Genomic DNA, 27736 nt, shown 5'->3' with positions numbered 1-27736 from the left:
ACACTGAGACAAAAGGCTGGTACACACCAAAGCACGGACACCCCATACACAGAAAAGTGATTGGGTGTATGCGGTCCAGTGCAGTGAGGAATCCACTGATGTTTATTGGGGAAACAAAGCAACCACTGAGCAGGACAAAAATTTGCATATTTGGGACAGAGAAGGAGCGATGGTTTGAAAGAGGAGAGAGGTCATGGTAAGTTTGAAAGATTTCAAAACAGACACACATACACTACGGACTAGATCATTCCACTTGTAACGAATAACAAACACAGCCGCTTTTGGCTTTTAGGTACCTTTACCACCATTGTTACTATTGAATGGAATGTTAATAAAGGAGTTTCTACCCAACAACTCCTGCTCACTGCTGCGCTGGTAACTGTTGTTTTACATCCCAAAAGATTGATACCATTCGTGGTTTGGGATGTGCCTCTAACTTGGAAGATTAATTTATTGGTTTTCCACACCAACACCCAGACTAGTGTTGACCTAACTAGCCTTATGCGCAAACTATAAAACCTAGCTAGGATGTGAGGTGAAACATCTTCTAATACAACCAGAATCGATTCAGTGGCCTGTTGAATGAAATGACCTTGATGAATGAGAATATTCACAGGCATGTCTGCTATAAACCTTTGGGTGTGCACGGTGAACAAACCCCCTCCTTTGTATTCTGTGTATCCACTGCGCTCAAAGGACGGGGTCCTTAGGAAAACGGTAAAAGCTAATTTTGCTATTACAATGACTCAATCGGGGGCAAAAAGGCACAGGGCAATCAATGCTCAGTAGAGCCACCCACCATTTTCTGGAACTTAAAAGTGCCCCCTGCCGGTTGCTGCTGCATAGCATCTAGCGCAGAACGCAGCACATGCTTATCATTTCATTAGGGGTGGGAATCTTTGAATGTCTCACGATTCTATTCCGATTTTTGGGCCTGCGATTCGATTCAGAATAGATTTTCGATTAAGAAGGTTTTTTAAAATGTTTTATTCAAAATGATTTGATTGATTTTTGCTTCAATCTATAAATGTGCAAGGAATTGTAATGATCTACTCCAGTCTGACTCGCTAATGCTAATTAGCGCGCTACTCGCTGCACTTTTATCACTCAAAAGAACGCTGAAAAAACAACTTTTATTGGAATAACTTGATCATGACTTTTTCCTTCTACTCTCTAATGTGGCTACAACTTAACAGTGTATTAGACCGCATGGAACCACACTGCCCCTAAGTGGCCAAACTTGGTACAACATGAACAGCGCTCCAAATAAAGGCACACACAGACAAAGGCAAGACAGTATAAAATAATTTTAATAAAATCGATTTTGGGACATTTAAAATCGATTCTGAATCGTACTAAATGAGAATCGTGATTCTTATGAGAATCGATTTTTGGGCACACCCCTACTTATCATGCTATCGTCAAACTTGTTTTGTTAGCGTTATGTGGAAAGTTTAAGGCAAATGCCACCACTAAGTTGTAATCACGAGACGCTTCATTAACAGGAATTATAGAAATCTCTTCCCTGTTTATTGTGGGAATGCTGAAGCTTGCTTCAAAAATTCACATCTCCAGGGGTATATAGTATATCATCTGATTCCACATTACTTACAGTATTCGCACAATTTAACGTTAAATATCAATCTTAACCCCGTTCATTTTCAATGGGACCGACACTGAACTTTCCACGCCCACTTCCATATTTAAACTGATCATCATCATTGCCAGGTGTCTGATACTGCTCGGTGGCACAGTTAGTAAAGTGCATTGTCCTGTTATCAGGAGGTTGCAGGGTCGGATCCCACCTCCGACTGTGCATTGCAAATATATCCATGGCCGTTATGCTAAGTGTTATACATGTATACCAACTAGCTATCATATCATGAAATGGATTATAATTTCACAAAAATGATCAAACACGTTCAATTCAGCATCAGATGACACTCTTCAAAATAATTACGCCATTGGCCATGAATTTGAAGACGTCAAGTTAGCTCAGTGCGTAGAGCAATTGCCTGCCCACATGGAGAACCTGGGTTCAAACCCTACTTGGACCACATTTTAGTACATTCGATGGTTCAATACCAACTGACTATCATATCAGGAAATGGATTATAATTTCTCTGAAATGATTAAATCCCACTTTAGATTTCAGTTTTCAATTTATTTTTGCAAGTTTTCTTTTTATTCATTTTTCACTTAACTACAATTAAAAAAATTTTTTTTTACAATTTATCTTTCAATTTACTTCATAAGCACGTGCTTTCCAATCTTAGCATTCAGCTAATAGCATTCAGCTTGTCAGCATTCCCATGCAATTTCTGCAAAAATTGCACTTTGTCTATGCATTTTCATTCATAATTAATTTGACATTCAAATGGAAATAGCGCTGACGTCCTGGTATTCATATTTGTTTTCCATTTTTTTCCGTTCTTTTCTCTGTCTTTTGTCTGCTTGCACCACCCATGTGCCTTTTGTGTTGCGCGTTCTCTACCTTTACCGTCCTATATCCGTCCAACTGTGTCCTCTGTCTGGCTCTCAGATTACAGTGAGTGTGGCTCAGGGTCGAGTGCAGAGTCCCTCCTCTCAGCCTCGCTATAAAAGCTATGCCTACACCCAGGCGGCCTATGTCAAGTCTCCTGAGCAAAAGAGGAGGCGCTTTACTGATCAGGTCCGTGTCTCACCACGCTAACACCTCATACTGGATGTCCATCTGTCTGTGTTTTTATTTTTGCTGTGTATGTTTATCGTCAAAGCCTTAAGTCCCAGCATATATCTTGTAATCGTATTTGCTGAGCGATAGACTTACACACTAATGCTAAGAAGCAACTCTTTATGGTTACTGTATGTGCATTTTACGTTTTTTTGTTCATTCCATGTCTATAAATTCAATAGGTGTCTGTTCAGTTCTGTTTAGTTTTTTTTCTCCAATGTCTCTTTTGGCTATCCATACAATATGCATATTTGGTATCTGTGGATAACAAAACGGGAAAAAATAAAAAATAAGGTAGATATTTTTTAAGCTTAAAATGTCAAGCAAAATCTAACTATTGGAATTTGAATCGTTTAAACAATGGGATATTTATAGGGGCTCACAAAACAATTGTAAGATAATTACATTTAGTCTTGTTTACTGAAGAGGAACTAACTACGCAGTGAGGTGTAATGACTTCAAAAATATGTTTATGTTCATGAGAGGTAAGCGAGTCTTTTTGTTAAGTGAATTTCCAAGCAGTGGGTTGTTAAGCACTATAAAAGTAATACAACTGCTACTATTAACAGAAAATAACTCGAGATTTAATTTGCCCCAAAGCGCCACGTCATGTTTGTATAGCAGTTTGCGAATTCACAAGAATATTATTATACATCATATCACATTTTGTTTGTTAAAAAAAATAATAATTAATCCCTTTGTGTGCACAGTTAAAGTATTAAGCATTTTTGTGGGATAGCATTTTTGTAAATGCTGGACTTGGTGGGAGAAATATAGTAATTATTTGATCTCCTGTTGAATTCGCTCACAGAAATAAATGAACGGTCTCTAATGATTATAGTTGTTTGTTTATATATGGTTAAATAAGTTAAACAAAAAACAATCAAAAATCTACAGCAGGGAGGAGCGACTTTAAAGAAGTGTTGCCGTCTTCGTGATTCGTGACCGTATTCAGCGACTTTTCTGACCCAGCGAGCATTTTTCAAGAATTCCTGCTAAAAAAACAGACCGACAACATGAGAGGAATATTTTTCACATGGTTTCCATTTACATGTTTCTAAAGCAGCGATTTATCCACATTGTGGCATCTCGGGGCGCTATAGAAAGAGCATCAATAGCAGCACCATTACCTAACAGATTTGAACTCAAGCAAAGCGTGTCTCATGCATAATGGGGGAGTTATTACTGTTGCAGTCCTACTTTACACATGACTTTTAGTATTTCAGCTCAGCCCCTGCATCTATTAGCTTCCACACGCAATTGGCAACTGGGAACAGTGAAATGCAATTTGTTTTTCAATGTGTCTCTTTTCTTTTTCCTATTGCGTCCTGCTGTTTGTCCCTCTTGAATCCACATCCTCCCTACCACCTTCCGCCACCCGCCTGCTTCACTCTCCAGTTTCTGAGTCCCAGCCAAGAGGAGCTGCAGCGAGGCCTCAGTCCTTTGCCTCCCGGCTCCACCAGTCTGGAGTCTTACCAAGCGGCCCTGGAGGAGGTACGCTAAATGAAAATGACTGGCTTTGTTGTTTGTGGTCTCTTTTCATGGGTATTTGAACTGCGAATGTCAAGGTTCTGACGTGGTTGCTGTCGGCTGAAGATGGACTCCAGTCCCAGCCCCCCATCTCAAACAACGTGGAGGAGGTCAAGGAGCAGTTCCACACACATGAGGTGAGGATATTGACGTAGGTCTGTAGTGGGAAACTGCTTTATTTATTATTTGAAGCTAAAAAAATATTTTAGTTTGACATTTTTACATCTGTCTATGACGGCTTCTTGATCTATGTCAAGATGCTAATTCGTGTTGCGCTGATACTAAATCCACAAGCTAGCAAAATGAGTAAACAAACACATTTGGGAAGTTTGTTTGCAACACGAAAAAGGCCCAGTGATGAGACGACACAAGAGCTTATGACCAAGAAGAAAGTGCATTTGCGGGACATCTGCTGAAAATTTGGATTTACGGCGACAGGTGATTCTCACACACTTGATTTAGCATTATGTTGGACTTTCATGGACTTTATATGCATTCTTCGGTATCTTGTTATGTTGCCGCATAACAGTATATGTTATATATAGTTGCGTAAAAATGTGGCTTCACATTTATTGTTACAGTATATCCACATAATACCACAGTTTTTGTGTTGCCCGTATCATTCATGATAAGTTGTTGTTACCCTTTTTATGGTGTTTGTGCTGCTTGTACAGGTACTTAAGATACACCATGGATTTGGATTTGTGGTCGTAGTATTTTATTAATCACCCTTCACACCCCGCGGTTGCCATGCAGTCCGCGAAAGGGGACTTGTATGAACTGGTCCATGGCAGAAAAAAAGTTGGGGACCACTGCTCTAGGGTTATTCACCCACAGTCCTCAATAAACTCCGGTATTTTTTTTTCCACAAGAAATTATCTATATATTCCAGTTGAACACTCTGGCGTCGTGATATATGTTATAACTCTTTAAACAACAAATATTTGAACATGAACAGTACTTGGAAGGAGATGCACACTTTTTTTAAATTATTAATTAATTAATTTATTATTATTATTATTATTATTATTATTATTATTATTATTATTATTATGGGGGGGCTGAAATTAACTCATGGCATGTCTATTAATTTCGACGGGGTAAGGTGATTGTTGTGACTCGTGTTTCAAGTTACAAGCCTGGTCACAGAATGAATTAAACTTCTAAGTCAAGGCACAACTGGATTTTGTTTTATAGTGTTTTATTTATTTTTAAAACTTTTGTTGCTTTGGTGGGCTGCAATTAATGAAATCTGCATTTATTTCAATTGGGAAAGTGAGCCCTTCTCAGCTATCAAACGTGCAATGGTTAGCTGTTAAAATACATTTTATTCATAAACACTTTGAAACACAAGCTCTCCAATTTCAATGAACCCTGACTGTTGAGCTCTCTGAAGATCATATACTGTACGAGTAAAGTGCTTCAAAATGAGACAAGGGCGGGCTAATGTATTATGAGAGCACTTAAAACAAATGGAGTCAGGTCATTTAGTGTGGAGTTGTAGGAGCGCCGCTATCAGTTAATTAGCTCTAACGAGCGGAACTTTTCTGCAACGGTGAAGTGTTTTGTTGCCTATCGTCTTCACAGGGCTACATGGTGGAGCTCACAGCGCACCAAGGTAGCGTCGGGCGCGTCCTCCGGGCCGGCGCCGCTTTACTGGCTGAAGGGAACCTGAGCGAGGAGGAGGACACTGAAGTGAGGGAGCAGATGAACCTACTGAACTCTCGATGGGAGCACCTGCGGGTGGCCAGCATGGAGAGACAAAGCAGGTGCTCACATGCTCAAACACCACATGACAATAACCGGTGCTGGTGCGGAACGTTTTTTTTGTGATTGTTGTGGCCTACTGCTAACAACTTGAATTTGCTTCAACTTTTATAAAATTCTGTGATAACAGTTGGGCTGTTTTTAGAGGTTTTTTTTTTTTTAGTCGTTGTTGTTTTGCATGGAAATTTAGAAAAGGAAGTATAAATATATAAAAACAGTAAACCCCCAAAGTTTAGATGAGACATGATTTTTATAGCATTACGGCACTCATGGGCCAACATACTTTTTAAAGTGATACAATATTTTTTTCTCCAAATGAGCACATTTATCATCTCACGATATACATCAATAATCATTACCAAAGATGGACATTATAAAATGAATGTTAGGTGTAAAAAGCAGGATTGAAGATTAGACATTCAGTAATCTTCAGCAAAAACTAAGATGAGCTTGAAATGGGTCTACTTCCTGATTTCACTCTTCTTTCAAATGTATAGTGTACCACCATCTAGTGGTCGAGAGTGACATTACACCTAAAATAAACAGGAGGCAGAACGAAATTGAGTCATAACTGGACCCCAAAAAAGAACGCTGTGAAATAGTGGGACCTGAAACTTACCATTTCTCAACAGACTCCACCAGGTCCTCATGGACCTCCAGCACAAGCAACTGCAGCAGCTCACAGACTGGCTGGACGCAACTGAGGTGCGGGTGAAGAAGATGGAGGCTCATCTGCTTGGTCCTGACTTGGAGGACGTTAAGCACCAAGTAGAAGAGCACAAGGTGGCAACCTTTGTTTTATATACAGTATATATATATACATTAGTGGTGCAACGGATCACAAACGTCACGGTTAGGATCAGGTCACAGATTTGAGTCATGGATTGATCGTTTTAAGATCAGCAAAAAAAAAAAAAAAAGGATGAATTTTACTTTGTCTTCATTTATTTTGTAAAACGCTTTCCCATTTAAAAAAGAAAAATCAATTCAAAATGTCTAATATAGCCGTTTAGGATTTAGGAACACAACTTTAAGTGCAATATGAGGCAGAAACATTCTTATTTTTACATGGCCCATGTGTAAAATAACAAGGTATTAATGGCTTAAAGTTGTGTTTCTACAATATAAACAGTTATGTTTGACATTTTGAGTTGAGCAAAAGTGTTTTATCTTAAAATAAAATAAAATAAAAAATGAAAAGACCAATTTAAGGTGCATTCCCTTTCTTTAGACATGGCCTCGGTCTAGAATATTGAAAAATAATTAAAATAAGCCATGTACCAGCTGTCAAACTCACTTACCAGCCAGACACTCGTTGGTAATGCTAACAGCTAGCCGCTAGCCACTTACGTCGGAGACTTCTGTTGTATCATACAATGATGGCATAATTAATTAGCGGTTTCTTAGCCTGCTAAATTAGCGATTGAACATGAGTTTGTGATAGCGTTGTGTTGATGTTGGTCGCAACTTTAATGTCAATCAAAACTACGACCAATAACTCTTAAACGTCTAAAAGGGAAGTCAAGCTAGCCATCACGCCACGGCGTGAGCCAACTTCAAAGTAAAAGTGTACTAAGGCTATACGCGTTGCCGTCAATGTATTACTGTATTAGGTAAACGTTTGAAGTTAGGCTTAGCGTGTTACGTTGAGTATGTTTCAGCTTCCTTGACATGTCAGAATGGTATCGACTGTAAATGCGCACATTGTTTTTTGTTTTGTTTTGTTTTCCTCACCAACCAATCCGCGGATCGTACGCAATGATGATCCGTTGCACCACTAATGTATATACTTGTATATACGTGTATTTTGTTTATTTATATAGTGGGGGGTTTTTCAAAATTGTTCATCCCTACTATAAATTATGTATCTTTTTTCAGCTGTCTAACCTGTATATCAACTTTTTTTTTAATGTACAAGATGTACCTTAGTTCAATAAAGTTTGGGAACACTACATGAAATGAAGCTACATGTAGAAAACACGAAAAACTCAATTGTAAGTATTCTCTGCAGCTTTTGCAGGAGGACCTGGAGCAGGAGCAGGTACGGGTCAACTCGCTGACCCACATGGTGGTGGTGGTGGACGAGACCAGCGGCGACAGTGCCACAGCTGCCTTAGAGAGTAAACTTCAGGCAAGTTGGAGTGGCACTTCTTTATTACAGACTTGATAATAGTCCAGAAAAAAAACCCTCATTCTCCAACCTAATTCAGGAACTATTTGGAGCAGATCTGTTACTGACACAATAGTGATGCCAGGGTGGTGAATAATTCACTCACATAAAACAATTGCGAACCAGAACACGTGCCAGAGATGCTGCATATAATCACGCACATATATTAAGTGCTGTTTTTTGTTTCAAGAAGAGCTTTTGTTGTGTTACCGCCTGCAGAGCGGTTTATTGCAGAATGGAACATAAGTGAGCTAAATAGATTAGAAGGCTAGGAAGGGAAAAATGCAAATACGTAAAAGTTGGCTTCTTCAGGTTTCTCCCGCTGTGTCCAGGCATTTTTTAGGAAGACGTTTCGACTCTTAAATCTCGGTTGCCTCATAGTTTTGGACATTCATGGCCTTGTGTCTTCTTTTTTTTTCATCCACAACTTGATTTAGGGGCCATTTGCACAAGACAGCTTTTTAACTGAAAAACAACAACAAAAACACCTCGAACCTGACATGTTGATTGCTTATGTTAAAAAAGGGGGACATGTTTGAGAGCATCACAACCAAAACAAGTTAGAAAAGGGATTGTCCAGTGCAGTAACACTACTCATATTTTTCAAACACTTAAGATCTTAAACTCACACATATTGTACATTGATGAACGATATTTAAAAGCAGTGTTAGGTAAGGTGCTTCCAAAATGTTGTCCAGTAGTAGTGGTGGTAGTAGTAGTAGTTAGTGACGTTACAATAATCTAGTACTGTATATATTACTCTGTTAGTTTTGAATTGCAAAAATAATTAAATGACATTCTGAAGCATTGCATTTAACGAATATATTGCTGGTTTTCAACAAAACAACAAATAGCAAATGATTCCTGATTACTCAGGATTTACCCATGATGAAACTGATTATTGCTTTTGTAAGATAACACTATTAACAAACAAAAAATAGGGAGGACAAGCACAAGCCCAAACTACGGTCCAGCTGACTCGCCATTCATTTTTAACATCCCTTGTCATATAGATGTACTTCTTACTTTCTATACTGGAAGACAATTAGGCAGGACAAAGAACAAATGTGTTCTCATCTCTCATCTTCCGCTAATCATGTCACTTAAATGGTAACAAAATTTCTATTCCCAACACCTCGATGAATATGGATGATTCAATTACAGCTACCAATGGGACTTGAGAATTTGCCGATACTGGGCCGACTTTCTCTGCTTTAGTTTCATATATTCCACTTTAAATAGAAGATACACCATATCCAGTATGCACCTATAATCTGAAATGCATCCTTAGGGGGGAAACAAAAAAAAAGTAGGGGACTTACTTCTCAAAGTATGTCAAGAGACCAAAAAATTTAATGCAGTTTGTGCGTACCGTGTAAAACATCAGAGTGCCTTAGGAAATTGTGCAGTTCCACAGGTCTTAAAAAAAGAGAGAGAAATATTTTGATGTTTAAGTCCAATTGATAAAACAACTGGAAACGTGTCTGAGAACCGTCAAAGGAGAGCTTCTAACTTCCATCCTTTCTACCGGGATATCAGCTCTCTTTTAATCAACCAAGTATAGATTTTTTATTATTTTTTTGCAGTGGAAATGTTTCTCAACATGTGGTACATTTGCAAATATTTACAGTGCTCCATTAGTATCCTACTTGATCTAAAACTCATTCAGACATAAAATAGAATTGTTCTAACACCCTCATCACGATTATAGAAACCCACTTTTTAGAAACTGCAACCTTCACAGCATGATGGACACTTTTTTTTTCTCAACAATTTTTTTCTTCTCCCCACTTCTCCCACACACACCCAATCACAGCTGAAAAAAAAGAGGAATCTATAAGTGGAATCATCATGTAGGCAAACAAATGACTAGTAGGAATCAAATTACAAAGAATGACTGGGTTTTTGATTTCCCAAGACTAATTACAGTCACAATTGTTTGGTCCATTTTATACCCTGTGTATAAAAATAATCTGACTACAGATTGCTCTCATTGTGGCTCAGAATGTGATGGGATTCTGCTGCTGCTCAATGCAGGGGCAAAATATATTCTAAAGTAATACAGCTACTCAAATATTTGGAAAAATCCTTGACTTTTTGCCTCATGAGCAGACTGCTTTTTACTGAATAAAATAATATAATTGTGTTACAAAATTTTACCTATACGGGTGGATTGGTTTTTGCATGTTAAAGGGGAAGTCAACGTTAAACATTTCTTGACAGGAATATGTTATATGTCACCTCACTAGTCTAAACATGACATTCTGATTAATATTACATTTGTGGAATATGGGTTATGCAGCAAAATCCAGCCATTTTTCTCCATTTTAGGGGGCGGCCATTTTGCCACTTGCTGTCGACTGAAGATGACATCACAACTGGCAAAATGGCTGCCTTCTGAAAGCTGCTGGATTTTGCTGCTTAACTCATATTCCACTAAGGCAATATTAACCAAAATGCCATATTTAGACAAGTGGGGCTGCATAGAACATATTATTGTCAAAGTTAAAGTGGCTGTTGCATTATTTCTTTCTTCTTTTTTTTATGCAGCTCTTGTAAGAAAAGTTTTAGACTTCTCTGTTTTAAAAGGTATCCAGTGCAAGATCATGCTCCCTTTTGTCCCTTCAGGAGAGCAGTCACCCTCCAAATTAGGCAGCTGTAAGAATTTAATTGGCACGTGACAAAAGTGTAACTACATTGTGAGCCTCTAGGGCACGCTGATGGAAAACTGGAATGTTGTAGTCTCTCCGGTGAGCTATTTTGAGAGTAAATGTGTGCATGCATGCAGGTGCTAGGTGACCGCTGGGCAGCCATCTGTAGATGGACAGAAGAACGCTGGATTCTGCTACAAGAGATTTTATTGAAATGGCAACACTTCACAAATGAACAAGTACGCTCTGTGTGCACGTCGCTTCATGTGGTCCTCACCTGTGTTTAATATTTTTCCCAGGATAATGATTTTGTTTTTAGTGTAATATTACAGTGAATCTAAAACCGCCGCCTTCTGTTGTTTTTCTTTCTCCTTTCCATTAGTCTTTATTCGACTCATGGCTGACTCAGAAGGAGGAATTGGTTCGCTCGATCAAGACCCCCGGTGTAAAGGACCACGCCTGTCTCCGCCATCTTGCTGTGAGTCAAGCAGAATCCTAATCCTTGAGTTTAGGGTTATTTATTGTGTTAGATGAAAATAGCAACTTCAATTGTTCATATGCCAAACTTGTTTACAAAAAGGAGAATAGTGTCTCTGTTGTGGACATAGATAGAACAGCGATTCCCAAAGTATCTAGATGCTCCCCCTAGTGGTACATGAAAAAAAATCCCAAAATTTATTCACTGCCATTGACAGGTATAGATGTCAAAAATTCATTTGAACTATTTCTATCAGTTTGACATTTTTTTCCACTTCTGTTAACAAGAGTATGAAAACCTAGAAAAAAAGTATTGTACATTTAGAACAGATATAAAATGTGTGATTAATTGTGAGTTAGCTATTGAAGTCATGTGATTAATTACAATTAAAAAATGTAATCGCCTGACGCCCCTAATTTTTAACAATATTAAAAAAAAAAAGATTATTAAAAAAATGTCTAGGTTTTCATACTCTTGTTAACAAAAGTGTGTGGGGGGGAAATTAACTAATAGAATAATAATGAATTTTTGACGTTTATAGGCGTCAATGGCAGTGAATGAGTTAATTAAATGTTGTTGTTTTTTAAATCCAATACAATACATTGATGAAGGAGAGTTCAGTACAACACATTTGTTTTATTTTTTTCAGAACTGTTTATTTTCAAATATTTGTATTTACTACAGATACAATTTGTAATTAACATTTACTGTATGTCCTATAAATTATAACTCAAACGTTTGTATATATATATTGGACATTTTCCTCCATTTAAAGGGATACTTGACTCATTGAGCCATTTTCAGCAGCAAAAGTTAATATTTTATCCAAAATGAATTTGGTAACGTCATTATTTTTCATGTACAATTAATACCTTTAAATACAAATTTTTCCACTTGCTATCGACTGAAGATGGCATCACCTGTGCTGAGGAAGTAGGTAACGACCAATCATGGCTCAGTTTGCTGACCAAACTCAGAAAACAGTTGAGTTATTAACATTTTACTGCTGAAAATGGCTCAATGAGTCAAGTATCCCTTTAAGTACAATATTTATGTTCAAACTTACAATAATATTAAATTGTTATCATTATGGTAGTACAGAGAGTATTAAAGAGTAAAATGTTGGTAACCACTGCTTTGGATATGTGACAAATCTCTATTATTGGTCGACAAGTATATACATTATCTACCTTACTGATGCATTACAATAATTGTGTGTGATCGTTTGTTTTGTTTTGTGCCCCACCAGATTGTAAAGACAGAGCTGGAGGTGAAGCGCCCCACCATGGACAAGCTGTGCTCCATGAGTCAGGACCTGCTGTGCAGTGTCAAGAACAAAGAGGTGGCCAACAAACTGGAGGCCAGGCTGGATAGTTTTGCGCAACGTTGGGATCGATTAGTTCAAAGTCTGGAACTCATGAGCGCCCAGGTACGACGGATACGATGTATGTATTACTATGTTATCCAAGGTGCTATGCCTAAGCACTTAAGTCACTTCTAAGGCAGTCTGAGAGGTATGGCATTTAATTAAAAAACAAACAAACCCCGACCCGCATTAGCATTAGCACTAGCGTAAGAAACGTTTTTTTATTTTTTTTTAAGTTTAGTTTTAATATAATATAATGTGGGGGGATGAAAATTAGAATAGAGGACTTGCCTTAGAACTACCCTTGGTCACAGCACTTAGTTTGATGTAATTTCTGCCGAGTCATGTAGCTTTTGTTTTTTCCGTCTCGATGGCTAAAAAGGTTTTAGTAAATGGATATGTAGAGAGAGACAACTGTCGTCGTCTGTTCTGTGTTCTAATTACTTATCACGGGTCTTTAATGTTACCTTCCAAGGACTCTTCTCAACTCTATCAGATTTTGGGATTGGAGGTGTTAAGAGTGGATAAAAAAAAAAGTCCTTAGAAAAAATATAATGTCAAATCCCCTTTCTATCTCTCTTTGGGTGTACACACGTTCAGCTCTCACCGGTCGTCACCAAGGCAGCCCCCGAGCCCGAATTGACCCACTCGGTGACGGCGAGTGTTACCAAGGTGACGAGGGAGAGCGTATCGGCGCTACGCCAAGCCCGAGAGTCACCACCACAGAAGAAGAGGCAGGTGGTCGTAGATTCTGAACTCAGGAAAAGGTTAGTATACATTAGATGAACTTTGGTCAGTTAGCGGTCACATTTAACATGTTTTGTAACTTCTGTGCATTATTCAGTTGCATGCAGCCGTTTCTGCTTACATACCTTAGCAGGTAGGTGTTGAAACTGAGCAGATGTACGTGATTAGCTCATATGACTGTAATAAAAGCAACCTTGGTGCTATTTTACGACTGGCAAAGCAGGCAACCATAGTGTATAACCTTTGAAGCAAACATTACATAAAAATGCAAATAAATCATCTTTCCCTGTTCCAACATCCCCAAGATTTTTTGTTGTATTTTTAAGAAAAATGGCACTCCACAATATCATACTTGATAAAAACGGCCAGTAATGACATAATTAAACCACAATTTAAAATTTCCATTTCAGTTTCACATAAATTATTTATTTACTACAAATAATATATTACATGTCATCGAGCTATGCCTATAGTGACAGGCAGAACAGTTGAATGCTCTTCTGCTAAATGGCAGAAGGTACAATTAACCTTTATACGCACCCGTTGCCATTCCTACAACAGAATAATGTATTTATTTCACTATAAGGTATATTAAGTTTTAAGTCTCTTTGTTAGAATTTTGTTTGGTGACATACTGACATGCCATAACATTAATGTAATGGAAAATATGTGCCTTGGAAGTCACTCTTAAATGATGTCAATACTTGAGCATAGTTTGATGCTAGTTGCTCAATTTTAAAAATAAGCATGTTGTTAGCTTGAGTAATAACAGTTTGTTTATCCCACAGATTTGATGTGGACTTCACAGAGGTCCACAGCTACATGACTCGGGGTGAGGCAATCCTGCAGAGTCCAGAGTTCTCAGTGTCCCGCAAAGATGGCAGCATTCAGGACCTGTATGACAAAGTGCAGGTAAAACTGTGTGTGTACTTAAAAACAAAACATTTGCCATCTTAGAACCTTAAAATATTTTTCAATCTCTGAGGGTACTTTCCTCTTAAGTTCTGTTAAGTTTCAAAGATGAGCTGATGGTCAAAATCCGTAGCTCAACCATGTGGCAAATTTCAAGTACGAAAATCCACTTCGCTCAGAAATAAAAAATGTCCATTCTTATTGTGTTATTATTAGTCTTTTGTGGTAAATCGAGTTTCTCTTCTTTTCCCCCCCATCATTCTTTGCTTAGCTGATAGAACGGGAACGACCAGAGAAGTACCGGAAGCTCCAAGAGGCGACGCGCACAGCTCAGACCCTTGTTGAGCAAGGTATTGTATACACACACACATACACACACACACACCAGCATCCTCATGCATTTACACCTATTCAACGGGCACCCTGTCTGTCCCCATGGCAACGCCTCCACCTGTCCCACCCTCTCTCCTTGTCGCCATAGAAACGCTGATAGAGTGTCTGATCCGTGCTCTTCACTGCCCTTGTTGGGGCTGTATAAAAGCTCGGAATCATTCAACTTGTACTTTCCCATTACTGTCTTTTATTCCCGCCAACCTTCAGCCAACAAAACATAATCTTCCTCCAGCTATGCAGCACTTGAGTTGTGCAGGCAATTTATGTCTTTCCTGTATCATGCGGCTAGAGTAGACCAATGCGTCTCACCGGTTCAAGCTTGTCTCTTGAGCCCACACCCATCATGTCATTAGACCTGTGACAGGCACGAATGAGTTTATATAAGTACCTTTAATAGTGAATGATAACAGATGGTTAAATTAGAAAATGTAAGAAGTGACAGTGCCTGCATTTCCATGAGAGGCTGCGTGTCAAATTGTCTAAACTCTTAACTTTTATAGTCTTGCCTTTATGAATAAATATTGTCCCTTTTAAACTACCCAAACTGTTGAGATTTTCCATTAAATTTGATATTCATTGAATTAAATATATGCTATGCTTATATGCTATGCTAATTACACACTGCAAGCAGACAATGTATGCAAACAGCAAAATGTTTAAGTTTCCTGACAGAGTTGGGCAATTTTGGCTAATGCTAACGCTCACTTTATGAGCATGTGGTGGACTTTCACATACTTTCCGCCATATATGTGACACCATGACACCAAACAACTTTCTTATGCCTACACAAAACTTTATGTTTGAGGCGTGAAAATATATCCACTTAAAGTCTCCAGTGGCCATTCATTCCAGTGAGAGGCGCTGACTATAGCCATCAGCTAGCTTGCTAGCTAACAGCCTTCCAGGGCTCATATCAGCCAGTGGACGGTTGGCGGTCTGTGGCGTCACCCCCTCGCTCTAGAAATTTAAATAACAACAATGAGCTGTTGTGATATCATGGGAAAATTTATGTTTGGGTTTTAGACATAATTATGAACTAACTGCATGCTAGTGGTAGAAGTTGGCCTAGTGATAAAAATTAACTCTATCAATTGTGACTGACAACCACTGATGTGAATGTACTAACATTTTGATATAGCGGGAGAAAGGCGAACTCATGCCGGGCGCTCAAGTGCATCATTGGGTACCGGTTTAGCCACGTGAGAAAATATGGAAAACCGAAACCCTATTCCTACACAACTATACACTACACTATATAGTTCTCAATTATCACAAGTTTCCAACAATTACCACAACACAAAAACCTGTACTGTTTAGAAACAAATCCATGGTTTCCCTAAAGTTTAGTGTAAATCGGTGACTAACAAACGAGAAAACCGACCAACAACAAACAGCAATTAAAACAATACTTTTTAACACTTAGAAGCTGTCTTGCTGACCTAATTTAGCTCAAGTCTTTGGAACAAATCTATACTGTGCTATTAACATAAAAAATGCAAACTGTGTCTGTGCTGTGTCATCGAAAAAGCTTTCCAACTGTTTTTCTTCCTTCCTTATTGTATTGATTTTTAAATAATAATAATAATAATACATTAAAACCTGCCCTTCAATCCCACCAGAGGGGACTCGGGCTGAGGACATTGCCCAGGCAGCCGAGCAACTGAACCAGCGCTGGGTCGGCTTTTGTGCACTGTTGGCAGACAGGCTGGTATGGCTGGCCTACCGGACAAAGGTACACATGCACACACTCATTCATATACAGTGTGATTTAGTTTTGACCCAAGGAGTTTGAGGTAGCCATGGTAGTTCTTCTATCACTGCCCTGACATTCTTTTTCCAACTTCATACTTGTCTTACATACGACCTTTCCTTTCCCACTGGGCAACTTTATTGTCAGCTTGCCCCAGGGCAGCTGTGGCTACTTACCGCCACTAGAGTGTGAATGTGTGAGCGCACGAATAATGCACCCACTGTGAAACGTCTTTGAGTGTCCAAAAAAGTGCTATATAAATCTATATCTAAATCTATATAAATATTATTATTACTATTCTGTGTCACACCAACAATCCTAAATATTTTAAAGCAGGGTCTCAGAATAGGTTACATATTTTCTTTTTCTTTTTTCCCCATCCTATTTTCATTATTTTATTATGTCCAAACATGGTCTTTACCAATCTCAAACAAAAATAGAATTTGAAAAGATATCCCATTTTCTAGGGCTGAAGCTTTTAATGGTTAGTTAATTCTATTGTCCAAGCCAGTGGGTCTCAATTTTTATTTATTTTTTAGTACCACCATAATGACCAAGTTGGCCCAAGTGTTCATCAAAACCGAGGCAAAGGTTTTATTCCCAATAGGTACATTTAAAATCATTGTAAGCCAGTATAACAATATGCAATTTAAACTTAAACACTGTGCTTAAATGTAGTAAAAACAAAAACCTGTACTTAAGTAATGATTCAAATAAAATGTATTACACATAAAAATTAAAAATCAAAATAAACTGCAAATAAAAAAAATGAAATAATACATAAATACATTTTAAAAACAGACATTTTGAAATAAATGATGTGCAAATCCCAATAAATATAGTGTTACAATATGCAGTGTTTAAACATTTAATTCAGTGACTTTTCCACATACGACTAGATGATCCCGCGCACCGCTAGCCATACTTTGAGAATCACAGGTCGAAGCGGCACAAATCTTTTCTCATTGCCCTGATTCCTGGAATGAGTAAAAACTGCCCCTGGTTGTGTAAAAACAACACAAGACTTTGCTTATCGCCGAAGAACTTCAAGAACAAGCTATCACGCTAACGCGAAACATTGCAGTAAGCACGGACGGACCCTGGAGCTAAACTTTCTAATATGAGCAGGGTCTCGGTGACTTGCTTGAAAGAGGAGACTGATTTTGATCAATAGTTGATTCTCTCAACGTGAGTGTGTCTAACCAAGCCTTTCACACTGCGTAGGCTTGCATTTGATAAGGTCTCCTGTGACAGGACTCAATCTGAGGCCAATGCAGGCGGAGAATGAGTTCACTCCCGCCGACATATCAAGGAAATAGTTTGTGAGCCAAGACAGATGGAGCCTGGCTTTTTCTTGTCTCATGAGAATTAAAGCGAGGAAGGCTTCTTCTTTATTTGAACTTGTGTCCTGCGTGTGTGTGCAGGTCCTCGCGTTCTACAGCTTGTACGAGCAGTGTGTGCAGGCAGTGGAAGTCAGCGAGAACTGGCTCAAGGTTCAGCTGCCACCATCGCCGGAACCCGAGGCGCTCAAGGTGCAACTGGACCGATGCAGAGTGAGTCAGCCCAAATTGCGATCAGCAGTGTCACACACGGGCACAGTCATGCATTCCGTGCACATCACATCGGTCAATTTGACACAATCACAGAGCTGCCTGAAAGTGTAACTAAATTGTTATTATGATTGTAGAACTGCACTGCATATTGAGAGGTGTTATGTATTGTGTAGGGAAAGCACTCTATAATGCTGTACTTATAAAACATAATGTACTGATATATTTCAAGACAGTCATCTTTTGACTGTGAAACCGACGTGGTATCCACATGTGCCCGCCCCTCCGCTTTTATCATGTTCTTTCTATATGAAATGTGTTTTTCGTTTCTTTTTCCCATGCATCTATGTGTCTCAGTACTTTTATGTGAGTATGATATAGCACTTTCTTTTTTTAGTAAAAACACCTTCTTTCTTTCTTTCTTTCTTTCTTTCTTTCTTTCTTTCTTTCTTTCTTTCTTTCTTTCTTTCTTTCCCTCGCTCTGTTTAGTTTAAGGTCCAGAAACCTTCTCAGTACATTTAGCCTTTTTTGTGCTCCTCCAATTTCTTGCTTGGCTTCCTGCTTATTAGCATCAGGGCCTTTATTTAAACATTTCCGCAAAAATAGATTTAACATAAAGCCAACTGAGTGGAACCCAGGAAATGAAAAGCCAATATATTTCCTGAATAGCCAAACATATCTCTATTTTGCAGGAGGAAGTGGCCCGTCTGGCCTCTCTACAACCACAAGTGGATCTCTTAGACAAACGTTTGAAGGAGCTGAAGGCGGCGAAAGACGGGGAGGAGGATGCGTCGGCCTTCCTGGATGCCGACGTCACCATCTTCAAAGAACACTACCGCAAGGTTCTGGAGGATCTGAGGGCGAGAGAGAGGCAGCTACAACTGAGTGAGATTTTATTTATTTTATTTTTTTTTATGATAATGGATGTCATTCATGTGAACACAAGTACATTTGTGAAGTCAGAGGTCTGTTCTAGTAAATCCCCAAAACTTCGGGGAGGTCAGGGCACGATCATGCACAAACAGTAAAGTGCCTACCTTAAACTGTTTCTGTATAAGAAAGCATAGGACTGAAACATCGAACTGTCCAAAAGTGGTTTGTCACAAGACATCTGTCCATATGAAGAGCTTTATTCCCCAAAAAAAGATAAAGACAAACTTAAAAATAATTAAAAGTTTTGTCCCATAAACTACACCAATGGAATGTTTTAACAGATACAAATTATTTGCACAGTTGGTCTGGGTAAATGTCTTTTATTTTTTGGGATGGATTTCTAATGTTTTGGAAAAGAGCTCTTCATTTAGTGTATAACAAAAGCTTGATGAATGTTAAATTAAGTTTTGTTGGTGATGCACATAAATATGGGGTGAGCGTAATCTGTGGAGGAGGTACTAAAAATACACAATACAATATGAATGATCAATCGATAGTTTCAGCAGCTGAGAGGACTGCAAAATGACTGCTAGCAAGCTATGTGTTTTGGTCGTGAATAGATCATTTGTAAACAATTCTGATAAGAAACCAAATCTTTAAAGCTAGCGTTAATCAGTTTTTGAACGATTTTAACCAAATAACTTGATGCAGTCACGATAAAGTAGGATACTTTGTGAAGTAACGACAGAACTTAAAATGAACTGATATTAGCAGCAATGTTAGCTAGTTAGCTGCACTGTTAGCAGATCTACAATATTTACTTGACCAATTGTAGACATGCAAATTTTGTAGCTGGTTTCATTTCATATCAAGACAGTGTTAGAGTCATATTTTAACATTACCTTGAAACTGCATGGTAGCACTCTCATAAATGTAAATTTGCCTCCTAAAGCAGCATTTCTTTCCCATATCTTTCCTCTAACAAGCTGCACGATCCAAAAAGTTCCCAAAAGAGTCGTCATAGTAGAAAGATTTTATGAATATTGAAACCGGTCCCAGTCAGAGTTATGGGATTTCAAAAAAAAATTCACAAAGAAGCATTTGCTGGCAGCAATGTGCATTCCCGCTAACAAATGGAAACTGCGCCATACATTACATTATAATGTTCCCTGGCCTAAAGCTTTTGACGAAGCACACTTGAATGTCTCATTTAGCAGGGAAAGATTACATTTCATGTAGTCAGCACACAGCTTATTGTCTCACCGTCTTCTCCTTTTTGCTCATCCAGTTTTGGAGAGCTTGCCCCCAGCTCGTTATAAGGAGACTATTTCCATGCTGTTAGCGTGGTTGCAGGAATGCGAGGCCAAACTGGCTGTTCCATCCACAGCTGTTACCGAGTACCCTATTATGGAGCAGAGACTGAAGGACATGGAGGTACAGTCATGTTTATGAATAACTAATTACAAATGGCAATGAAGGCTGAAAAATGATTCGGGACGTATAATGTACTGTGCTTATTCACAGCATGGGTATTATCAGATTTCCACATACCATGCAAATATGCCCATTATTAATGTCTATGATGATATGCACATTGTATTTTGAATTTGGAAACATTTTTGACGGCACACAGCAGAATTAGTGTGAACGCTTGACTCACCATCCATCCTTCCATTTTCTACCACTGACACTTCTGCACACGATTACCCATCCCTGAAACAAAAGTCTGCAAGTCAAAACATGTATTATTTATACATTATTTATTAATGGAATTATTTGTAGAAATCAATGCAGGGGGAAAACATTTTATGAAACTCCTGATCCTCATTTTTTGGAAACATTTCCCAACAACCCAAAATAAACGTTTTAACTTTAAAGGTGGCTATTTTTTATTGCATGTGTACAAATAGTCGGGTCTCTGGAGTGCCTGCCCACCCGTCAAGTGTGAAATTAAACAACCTAGTGAATCTTGTATGCAGCAAAATCTCTGCTTGGTTCGATAATATGCATAATATGTCTCCTTTAAGTGAAAATCTGTGTGAGAATTGGTGAAGCCAACTGTCTGCTTAACATGCGGCAAGCTGGCCGCCTGGCTTGTCTCGCTTTGTGTGTTTGCCTGCAACGCTGTAATTACGAGAGGCGGATGAGCGAACTCCCAGTGGAGCAAAACAGTTCCTGGTAATGATCACAATGTCTGCTGTCTACATTCCACTCCAAACTCCAACAAGATATAACCAATATCAATATACTACATGTACGCAGTATTGCAAAGGGGTGGGCAATTTGTAATGAATTTCCATAAATAATTTCCATGGGAATTTAAGATGGGGGAGGGGGGTGGAAATCTTTCAATCTCTCAGCTTTCGCATGATAATTTTTTGTTTTACTGTCATGGTCAGTATATATTTTTAACGAGCACTACTTTATTTGGTGTCAACAAAGCACTTTTCCTCTTCCATCTGACTTCTCCAGGCACTCCAGGTGGCGCTGACCAGCCACCAGGGGCAAGTGGACTACCTGACATCCGCTGTGGAGCAGGTCTTCGAGAAAGCTCCACCCGAAATCTGCCAAAAGTATACGTTTCTCAGATGACATCTTAGTGGATTTCCATAAGCTCCTAATACCAAATTGAAGGTATAATCGCTTTTTATTATTTTTTTTTTAGGTATCGCACTGAAATGGACAACATTATGGCACGCTGGAGGCGACTAAGCACCATGTTGACAGACAACGCCAAGACAATCAAAGAGCTCATGGCTAAACTCATGCAGTTTGAGGTGAGAGTGGAACACACCCACTAAATGCAGTAATGTGCTTGAAACTAGCCATTTCATATTTTATGTCACCAAAATCCCAGAATTGAACTTCTTGTTAACTACATCACATCTTGTGTTTAATACAATAGCAGTACCCGTATACCATTTCACATAACAAAGCCTTTTCCTTTAGAATGATGTGAAGACGTTAAAGAAGTGGATGGCAGATGTGGATGTCTTCCTGAATGAGGAATGGCCGGCACTCGGAGACTCCGAAGCGCTGGAGAAACAGCTGGAACAATGCACGGTGAGCAGCAGTCGTGCTGACTTAGGTGAGATCATCCGCTTAAACGCTGACCACAATTGACAAAATTGATCGGTCAGGCCTTGGTGAACGACATCCACACCATCCAGCCGAGCGTCAACGGGATCAACGAAGTGGGCTTGCAGCTAAAAAAGGAGGCGGAGCCCCCTTTTGCCATTCACATCCAGAAGGAACTGGATGGCCTGAACGCCCAGTGGGAGAACGTTTGCAAACAGGTGGGTGCATTTGTCACTCGCAGACTAAAATTTTCTGGGTGTTCAACTTCCTGCTTTCATGTCCCTGTTCAGGCTTATGCTAAGAAGTCCGCTCTGAAAGGTGGCCTGGATAAGACTATGGCCCTGAGGAAGGAAATGCAGGAGATGCAGGAGTGGATCAATCAGGCCGAGGAAGACTACCTGGAGAGAGACTTCAATTACAAAACACCTGAAGAACTACGTAAAGCTGTGGAGGAGCTCAAGGTATGTGGGACTTTTTGTGTAATAATACAAAGCAAACACTTTCAAAAACAATCTTAGTATCGGGGGAACGGAGGGCGGCATGGGGGGTTATATACAGGGGATAAATTAGGGCTAGGTATCGATTCTAATTTCCTCAATCGATGCATATTTGGATTCACAAGAGTTTAATCTGATATCAATTACTTACGGATCATAATTTTTTTCTTAAATGCCAAGGACATGATAAAAACTCCACAAATTTTTTATTCCAAATCAAATTTTGCAGAGGCAGTAACTCGTCAAATGATTTGGTTTAGTAATGAAAGTAACATGTATTATAATCACTTCAGTGTTACACAAACATTGACATCAGCAAGGAAAATATTTTCATAATTGTAATCCCATAATTGTAAATATAAGTTAAAAAGATTCAGATTTGTCTTAAAGTGCAATAAATCATGTCTTTCATAAATGTAAGATAATACTTTTAAATTCATGTCAACAGTAAATTTCAAGAAAACAGAAAAATAAAAAAAATTGACCTTTAAAATTAGATTTTCTTATGAATTTATGGGAAAATATATTCAAATAATCGATATCGGAAAAGGAAGATTGGTTCAATATCGATTATTAGATTTTTTAAAACCCAGCCCTAATCCAAATTACAACAGAGCCAGCCATTGTTCCACCTTGCTCCCGTCTTCATCTTAGATATGGAAAGTTACTAAACATCACAGGGTCTTTTTTTCAAATTTCATGTGCCTGCATTGATATCGTTGTAATTAGTGTTGTTCCAATACCGTTTTTTGGCCCCCGATACCCAGCTTTGCAGTATCGGCCGATGCCGATACCAAACCGATACCAAGCCGATACCAAGTTGTTGTTTTTTCTCAACACGAAAAAGCTGTCCTGCCATTGGTTCAGAGCATTCAAGGGCCAATGGGATATCTTGGCCCGGCATGCAGTGAACATGTCACATATCAATGAATGTCGTGCATGAGCAAGACACAAGATGCTGCATTCAAAGTCCTATATTAGTGTCAGAATTAATGGTATCAGCATGTTACTTGTTAGAACTCACTGATACCACTTTTTTAATGTATCAGGGCCTCTGCCGATACCAGTAAAGGTATCGGAACAACACTCACCTACTTACAGCTCAAAGCCTTGTGTCTCTATTTCATGTATCCTCCACCCCTCAATTTCCCAGCTGCATCGTTTGACTTAACATAATGTGGTGTATTTGTGATGTCGATTGTTGGTGGTGTTTGTGCTGCGTCGCTCCCACGAGACTTTCCGCGCAGCCCCCTTCTCCTTGAAAAGATTTGCTCAAAAGAGTTGAAAATGAAAAATGGATTCTCCCCTTGTTTTCTAATCTCATGACTAGCTCCCTCTATTATCATCATTTTCCTCCTTTAGGCATGTGTGGGCGATACTGCTTCAGTCACTGTGGCACATAAGGCTTTGTCAATTGTGATGTGTTTGATGGTGCATCTTTCCCTCTTCAGCTTACCCCATCGCATCTCTTGCTCCTTACTGTGTACATCCATCCTTTGAGCAAATACTTTGCTTCTCCATCAGAGAGCCCAGGAAGAGGTCCACTCCAAGGAGCTCAAGGTCAAACTCTTGACTGACAGTGTGAATAGTTTCATCGCCAAGGCGCCGCCCACTGCTCATGACGCGCTGCGTTCAGAGCTTGATGTGCTGAAGGTCAACTACCAGCGCCTGTGCAGCCGCCTGGACGGGAAATGCAAAACTCTGGAGGTAATATTCTTTTCAACCCGTCAAAGCAAGAGTGAGGAAATATAAACACTGCACTTAAATGTAGGAAACTGTATTTAAAAAAAATCCTATTAACTCATTCACTGCCATTGACTGCTATAGACGTCAAAAATTCATTTGAACTATTCCTATTAGTTTAATATTTTTGTTAACAAGAGTATAAAAACCTAAAAATTATTATTTTTTGTACGTTTAGAACAGATGTAAAATTTGTGATTAATTGTGAGTTAGTGAAGTCGTGCGATTAATTACGATCACAAACTTTAATCGCCTCGCACCCCTAATTTTTAATAATCTTTTCTTTAAAAAAAATAATATTTTTTTATTTTTAATAATCTTTTTTTTTTTATAAAGAAAAGATTATAAAAAATTATCAATTGTAATTAATCGCATAACTTCACAAGTTAACTCACGATTAATCACAAATGTTATATCTGTTCTAATACAATTTAAAAAATCTAGGTTTTCATACTCTTGTTAACAAAAGTGGGAAAAAATGGTAAACTAATAGAAATAGTTCAAATTAATTTTTGACGTCTATAGCCGTCAATGGCAGTGAATGAGTCCAAATGTATTGCACATAAAAGTGAAATAAAAAATGAAAAAAAGCTTATTTTTTCCTCATCAATACATTTACAGTGTCTTTCTTATTTATGGCCCGTGTGTGATGCAGGAGGTTTGGGCGTGTTGGTGCGAGTTGCTGTCCTACCTGGAGCAGGAGAACGCCTTCCTGGACCAGCTGGAGCGGAAACTTGATGAAATGGAGAACCTCCAAGGAGGAGCAGAGGAGCTGCAGGAGGCGCTAGAAGTGAGTATGCACAAAAATCTGCCTCCTCTAAGGAGTTAAGAGTTGCATACCATGACATTGCAATGGAGACATAATTTTGTGGGAGGAGAGTTTGTATTTTATTGTCTTTATTATAGGAGCAAAGCAAAAAATTAATAAATCAATAAATAAATAAAATCAGTGACTGTAGCTGAATTCCACAAGGCTTCTTGCCAAAGTGAAATACAGTTCTGGCTCAGGCAGCGATTTATACAGTCCCGAATGAAGTCACAACAATTGCAGTCCTGTTGTCTGTGCATGTAATGTCAAGGCTACGCGTGGCATACCAAAGGGAAGTGTATCATATTCAAATGACATGCATCATATTGATAATAATAATAATAATTTATAAAGTTCTTTAATGGGCCTGCAAGTGTACCTAATGATACGCCTGGTAAACATGGCATAAATGCTAATTACATTTTCCTTACTAATACTCAAACTTTGTAAAATAGGAAGGTGTTTTGTTCTTTTGACCTAATGCATAGGTAAATAAATACGTATCGGACCCTTACAGTGTGTTCATGTGCTCATATGCACCTTGACAGGGACTCGAGGTTCTCCTGCAACACCCCGAACACAACAGAAACCAAATTCGGGAGCTGGCGCAGACTCTGATGGACGGCGGTGTTTTGGATGAGCTAATTCAGCAAAAGTTGGACGCCTTCAACGCACGATGGGACGAGCTTATGGCGAGGGTGAGACATGATGACTGTGCATTGCGATCACATATTCATGACATTGATTCTTGAGTGTCACACTTTACAGGCTACATCATAGTTACGGTTGCTCTCAAGGAGATTTGTTGTAACAGTGAGTGAAAACACAAAATGTATGTGCAATGGTTCTTTGAGATACAAGTTTAATTTGCTTTGTGGCCACGCTCGTAACTCGAAAGACTCACCCCTCAAATCGTCATTCCCCATGGAAATGAATGGAAATGTTGTTAATCCGTTCATGCCTCACAAGCACAACACAAATGTTTGCAACCTTTTATAAAAATAATTATAGTCCTCTATACTATTGTACTTTATAAAAAAAAATTGAGTAATGACATTTCAATAGATAGTAAATATATTAGCACGGCTGGCAAAAATGTTTGATAAGTCGACTACAAAAATGTTGACACAAAATTTGTTGCCCCAGTGCCTCACAGCCACTATGTTGTGGCATCCACTCGGAAATTTCTACCAAAAAAAAACCTCCCTTGTACAATACAGGGTATTCAAACTCCTCAGTATACAGTGGTACCTCGGAGTTTGAATATAATTCGTTTCTGCGAAGTGTTCAAAGTCTGAATTGTTCAGCCTCAGAAAAAAAAAATATTTTAGGAAATAATGTAAATGCAATTAATTAATCAGTTCCTAAGCTCCAAAAACAGAAAATTCCTATTTTAATTTCTATTTATGTTTTTTACATTTACAGTACAGTACAGTATTTAAACAATAAAATACCTTAGCTGTTGTGGTGTGATGGCATCAGTAGATGATAAATGCTATGTTAATGCTAGCTTTAGTTCAGTGCTGAGTTTGTGTATTTACATTGGGCATATTGTTAGACTACTAAGCGGTCCTTGCGTGCGTACGTCAGGCATGTTGTTGAACAGCTAAGGGGGTGTCCTCGTGCCAGTATTTACAGAAGTAGTCTTGGTAGTTACAACTGTGCGATAATCTCCTTCCTAATTCCACTGTGGTTCGTAGCACTGTATGTTTTTCTTTGCTGCCACTGGCACTGTTGTCTTTCTTTGAGCCCATGGCGAAGAAAATTGTCGTGGAAAAATCAAAATGCACTCGCGAGTATGGAACACCTCCGAGAGTATTCACGATCTGACTGGAAATGAGCAGTGCATCGTCTCAAGTACCGCAACGTGAGCATTCGGCTTCGCTCGTTTACCCGTTTTCAAGATATGTTCGGCTTAGCTTGCTTTGCTTGGGTGTTCGAACTCCGAAAGGCATTGTTTAGTCAGATTTTTTGGGTTGAAGTCCGAATTGTACGATTTCTGAGACGCTAAAACTCCGAGGTTCCACTGTATTAGCACACTCTATTGGTGGAAAGTTGGTACTGCAGTCAATCAATGTAATAAGTTTTTTTTTTTTTGGGGTGCACTCACACATGTATATGGTCTCCCAGGCGGGGAAGCGAATTCAGGCCAACCTGCACCGAAGGCAAATGATGGTAACCTATCCGCCACCCGGAGCTCCATCAATGTAATAAGTGACTCGAAATTGGCACACTGTATGACATTTTGTCCACGGACCCACTTAGCTTAAAGCCTCTTTTTTCCCCCCTTTTTTTAAAGAAAAAAAACATCTCCCAGACTTGCTGCTCGTTGTGAGAACAGTTGAGTTCACTGTCACCATACAGCACCCATACAGCAATCTTAAATCCACATTGGATTCGGGAAGGGAACAGGAAATCAGGAAAAAAAAGGATGCGGAAAAATGGAAAAGTAACCAGTAATGGCATTTGTTATTGCTTTAGCCCCAACTGAAGAGCCTGACAGTTTGTACTGTGCTAGTATGCAAGTGGCTAACCATGGCACCTGCTTACACTGCCCCGTCGCTCTATTTGTTACCTTCTTCCTACCTTCTCTTCCTCTTTTGGGCCTTCCTTCTGGCTGCAGCTGGCAGCGTTGCTTCCTCGTCGGGTGGCAGATTAGCCACACTTTTAAATACACACATACACACGCAAAGACACTCAGACCCCGCCG

The 27736-nt window shown here is 39.0% G+C and overlaps 1 protein-coding gene across 12 annotated transcripts in view; it reads left to right on the top strand.

The window, feature by feature from the left end:
• The window catches only part of dmd (dystrophin), a 139065-nt gene that overhangs the window by 53894 nt on the left and 57435 nt on the right, over positions 1-27736 (top strand). For 8 of the 12 annotated variants that reach the window (XM_086067208.1, XM_086067205.1, XM_086067204.1 and 5 more), the window contains exons 10-34: positions 2543-2671; positions 4112-4207; positions 4282-4380; positions 5831-6012; positions 6643-6793; positions 8022-8141; positions 10969-11070; positions 11214-11309; positions 12559-12738; positions 13276-13442; positions 13520-13555; positions 14211-14334; positions 14606-14684; positions 16347-16459; positions 17902-18030; positions 18720-18912; positions 20189-20334; positions 21373-21473; positions 21566-21677; positions 21850-21963; positions 22041-22196; positions 22269-22439; positions 24000-24182; positions 24874-25008; positions 25575-25724. In XM_086067208.1, the coding sequence (XP_085923334.1) occupies positions 2543-2671; positions 4112-4207; positions 4282-4380; positions 5831-6012; positions 6643-6793; positions 8022-8141; positions 10969-11070; positions 11214-11309; positions 12559-12738; positions 13276-13442; positions 13520-13555; positions 14211-14334; positions 14606-14684; positions 16347-16459; positions 17902-18030; positions 18720-18912; positions 20189-20334; positions 21373-21473; positions 21566-21677; positions 21850-21963; positions 22041-22196; positions 22269-22439; positions 24000-24182; positions 24874-25008; positions 25575-25724 (3264 nt within the window). The remainder of the gene's footprint in view (positions 1-2542; positions 2672-4111; positions 4208-4281; positions 4381-5830; positions 6013-6642; positions 6794-8021; positions 8142-10968; positions 11071-11213; positions 11310-12558; positions 12739-13275; positions 13443-13519; positions 13556-14210; positions 14335-14605; positions 14685-16346; positions 16460-17901; positions 18031-18719; positions 18913-20188; positions 20335-21372; positions 21474-21565; positions 21678-21849; positions 21964-22040; positions 22197-22268; positions 22440-23999; positions 24183-24873; positions 25009-25574; positions 25725-27736) is intronic. The other 4 variants (XM_086067207.1, XM_086067203.1, XM_086067201.1 and 1 more) reach the window with 2 other exon arrangements.

This window comes from Leptonotus elevatus, chromosome 2 (assembly GCF_054856555.1).
Source record: "Leptonotus elevatus isolate MCC_2025b chromosome 2, RoL_Lele_1.0, whole genome shotgun sequence".
NCBI lineage: Eukaryota > Metazoa > Chordata > Actinopteri > Syngnathiformes > Syngnathidae > Leptonotus > Leptonotus elevatus.
This window is presented reverse-complemented; position numbering and strand designations above follow the sequence as displayed.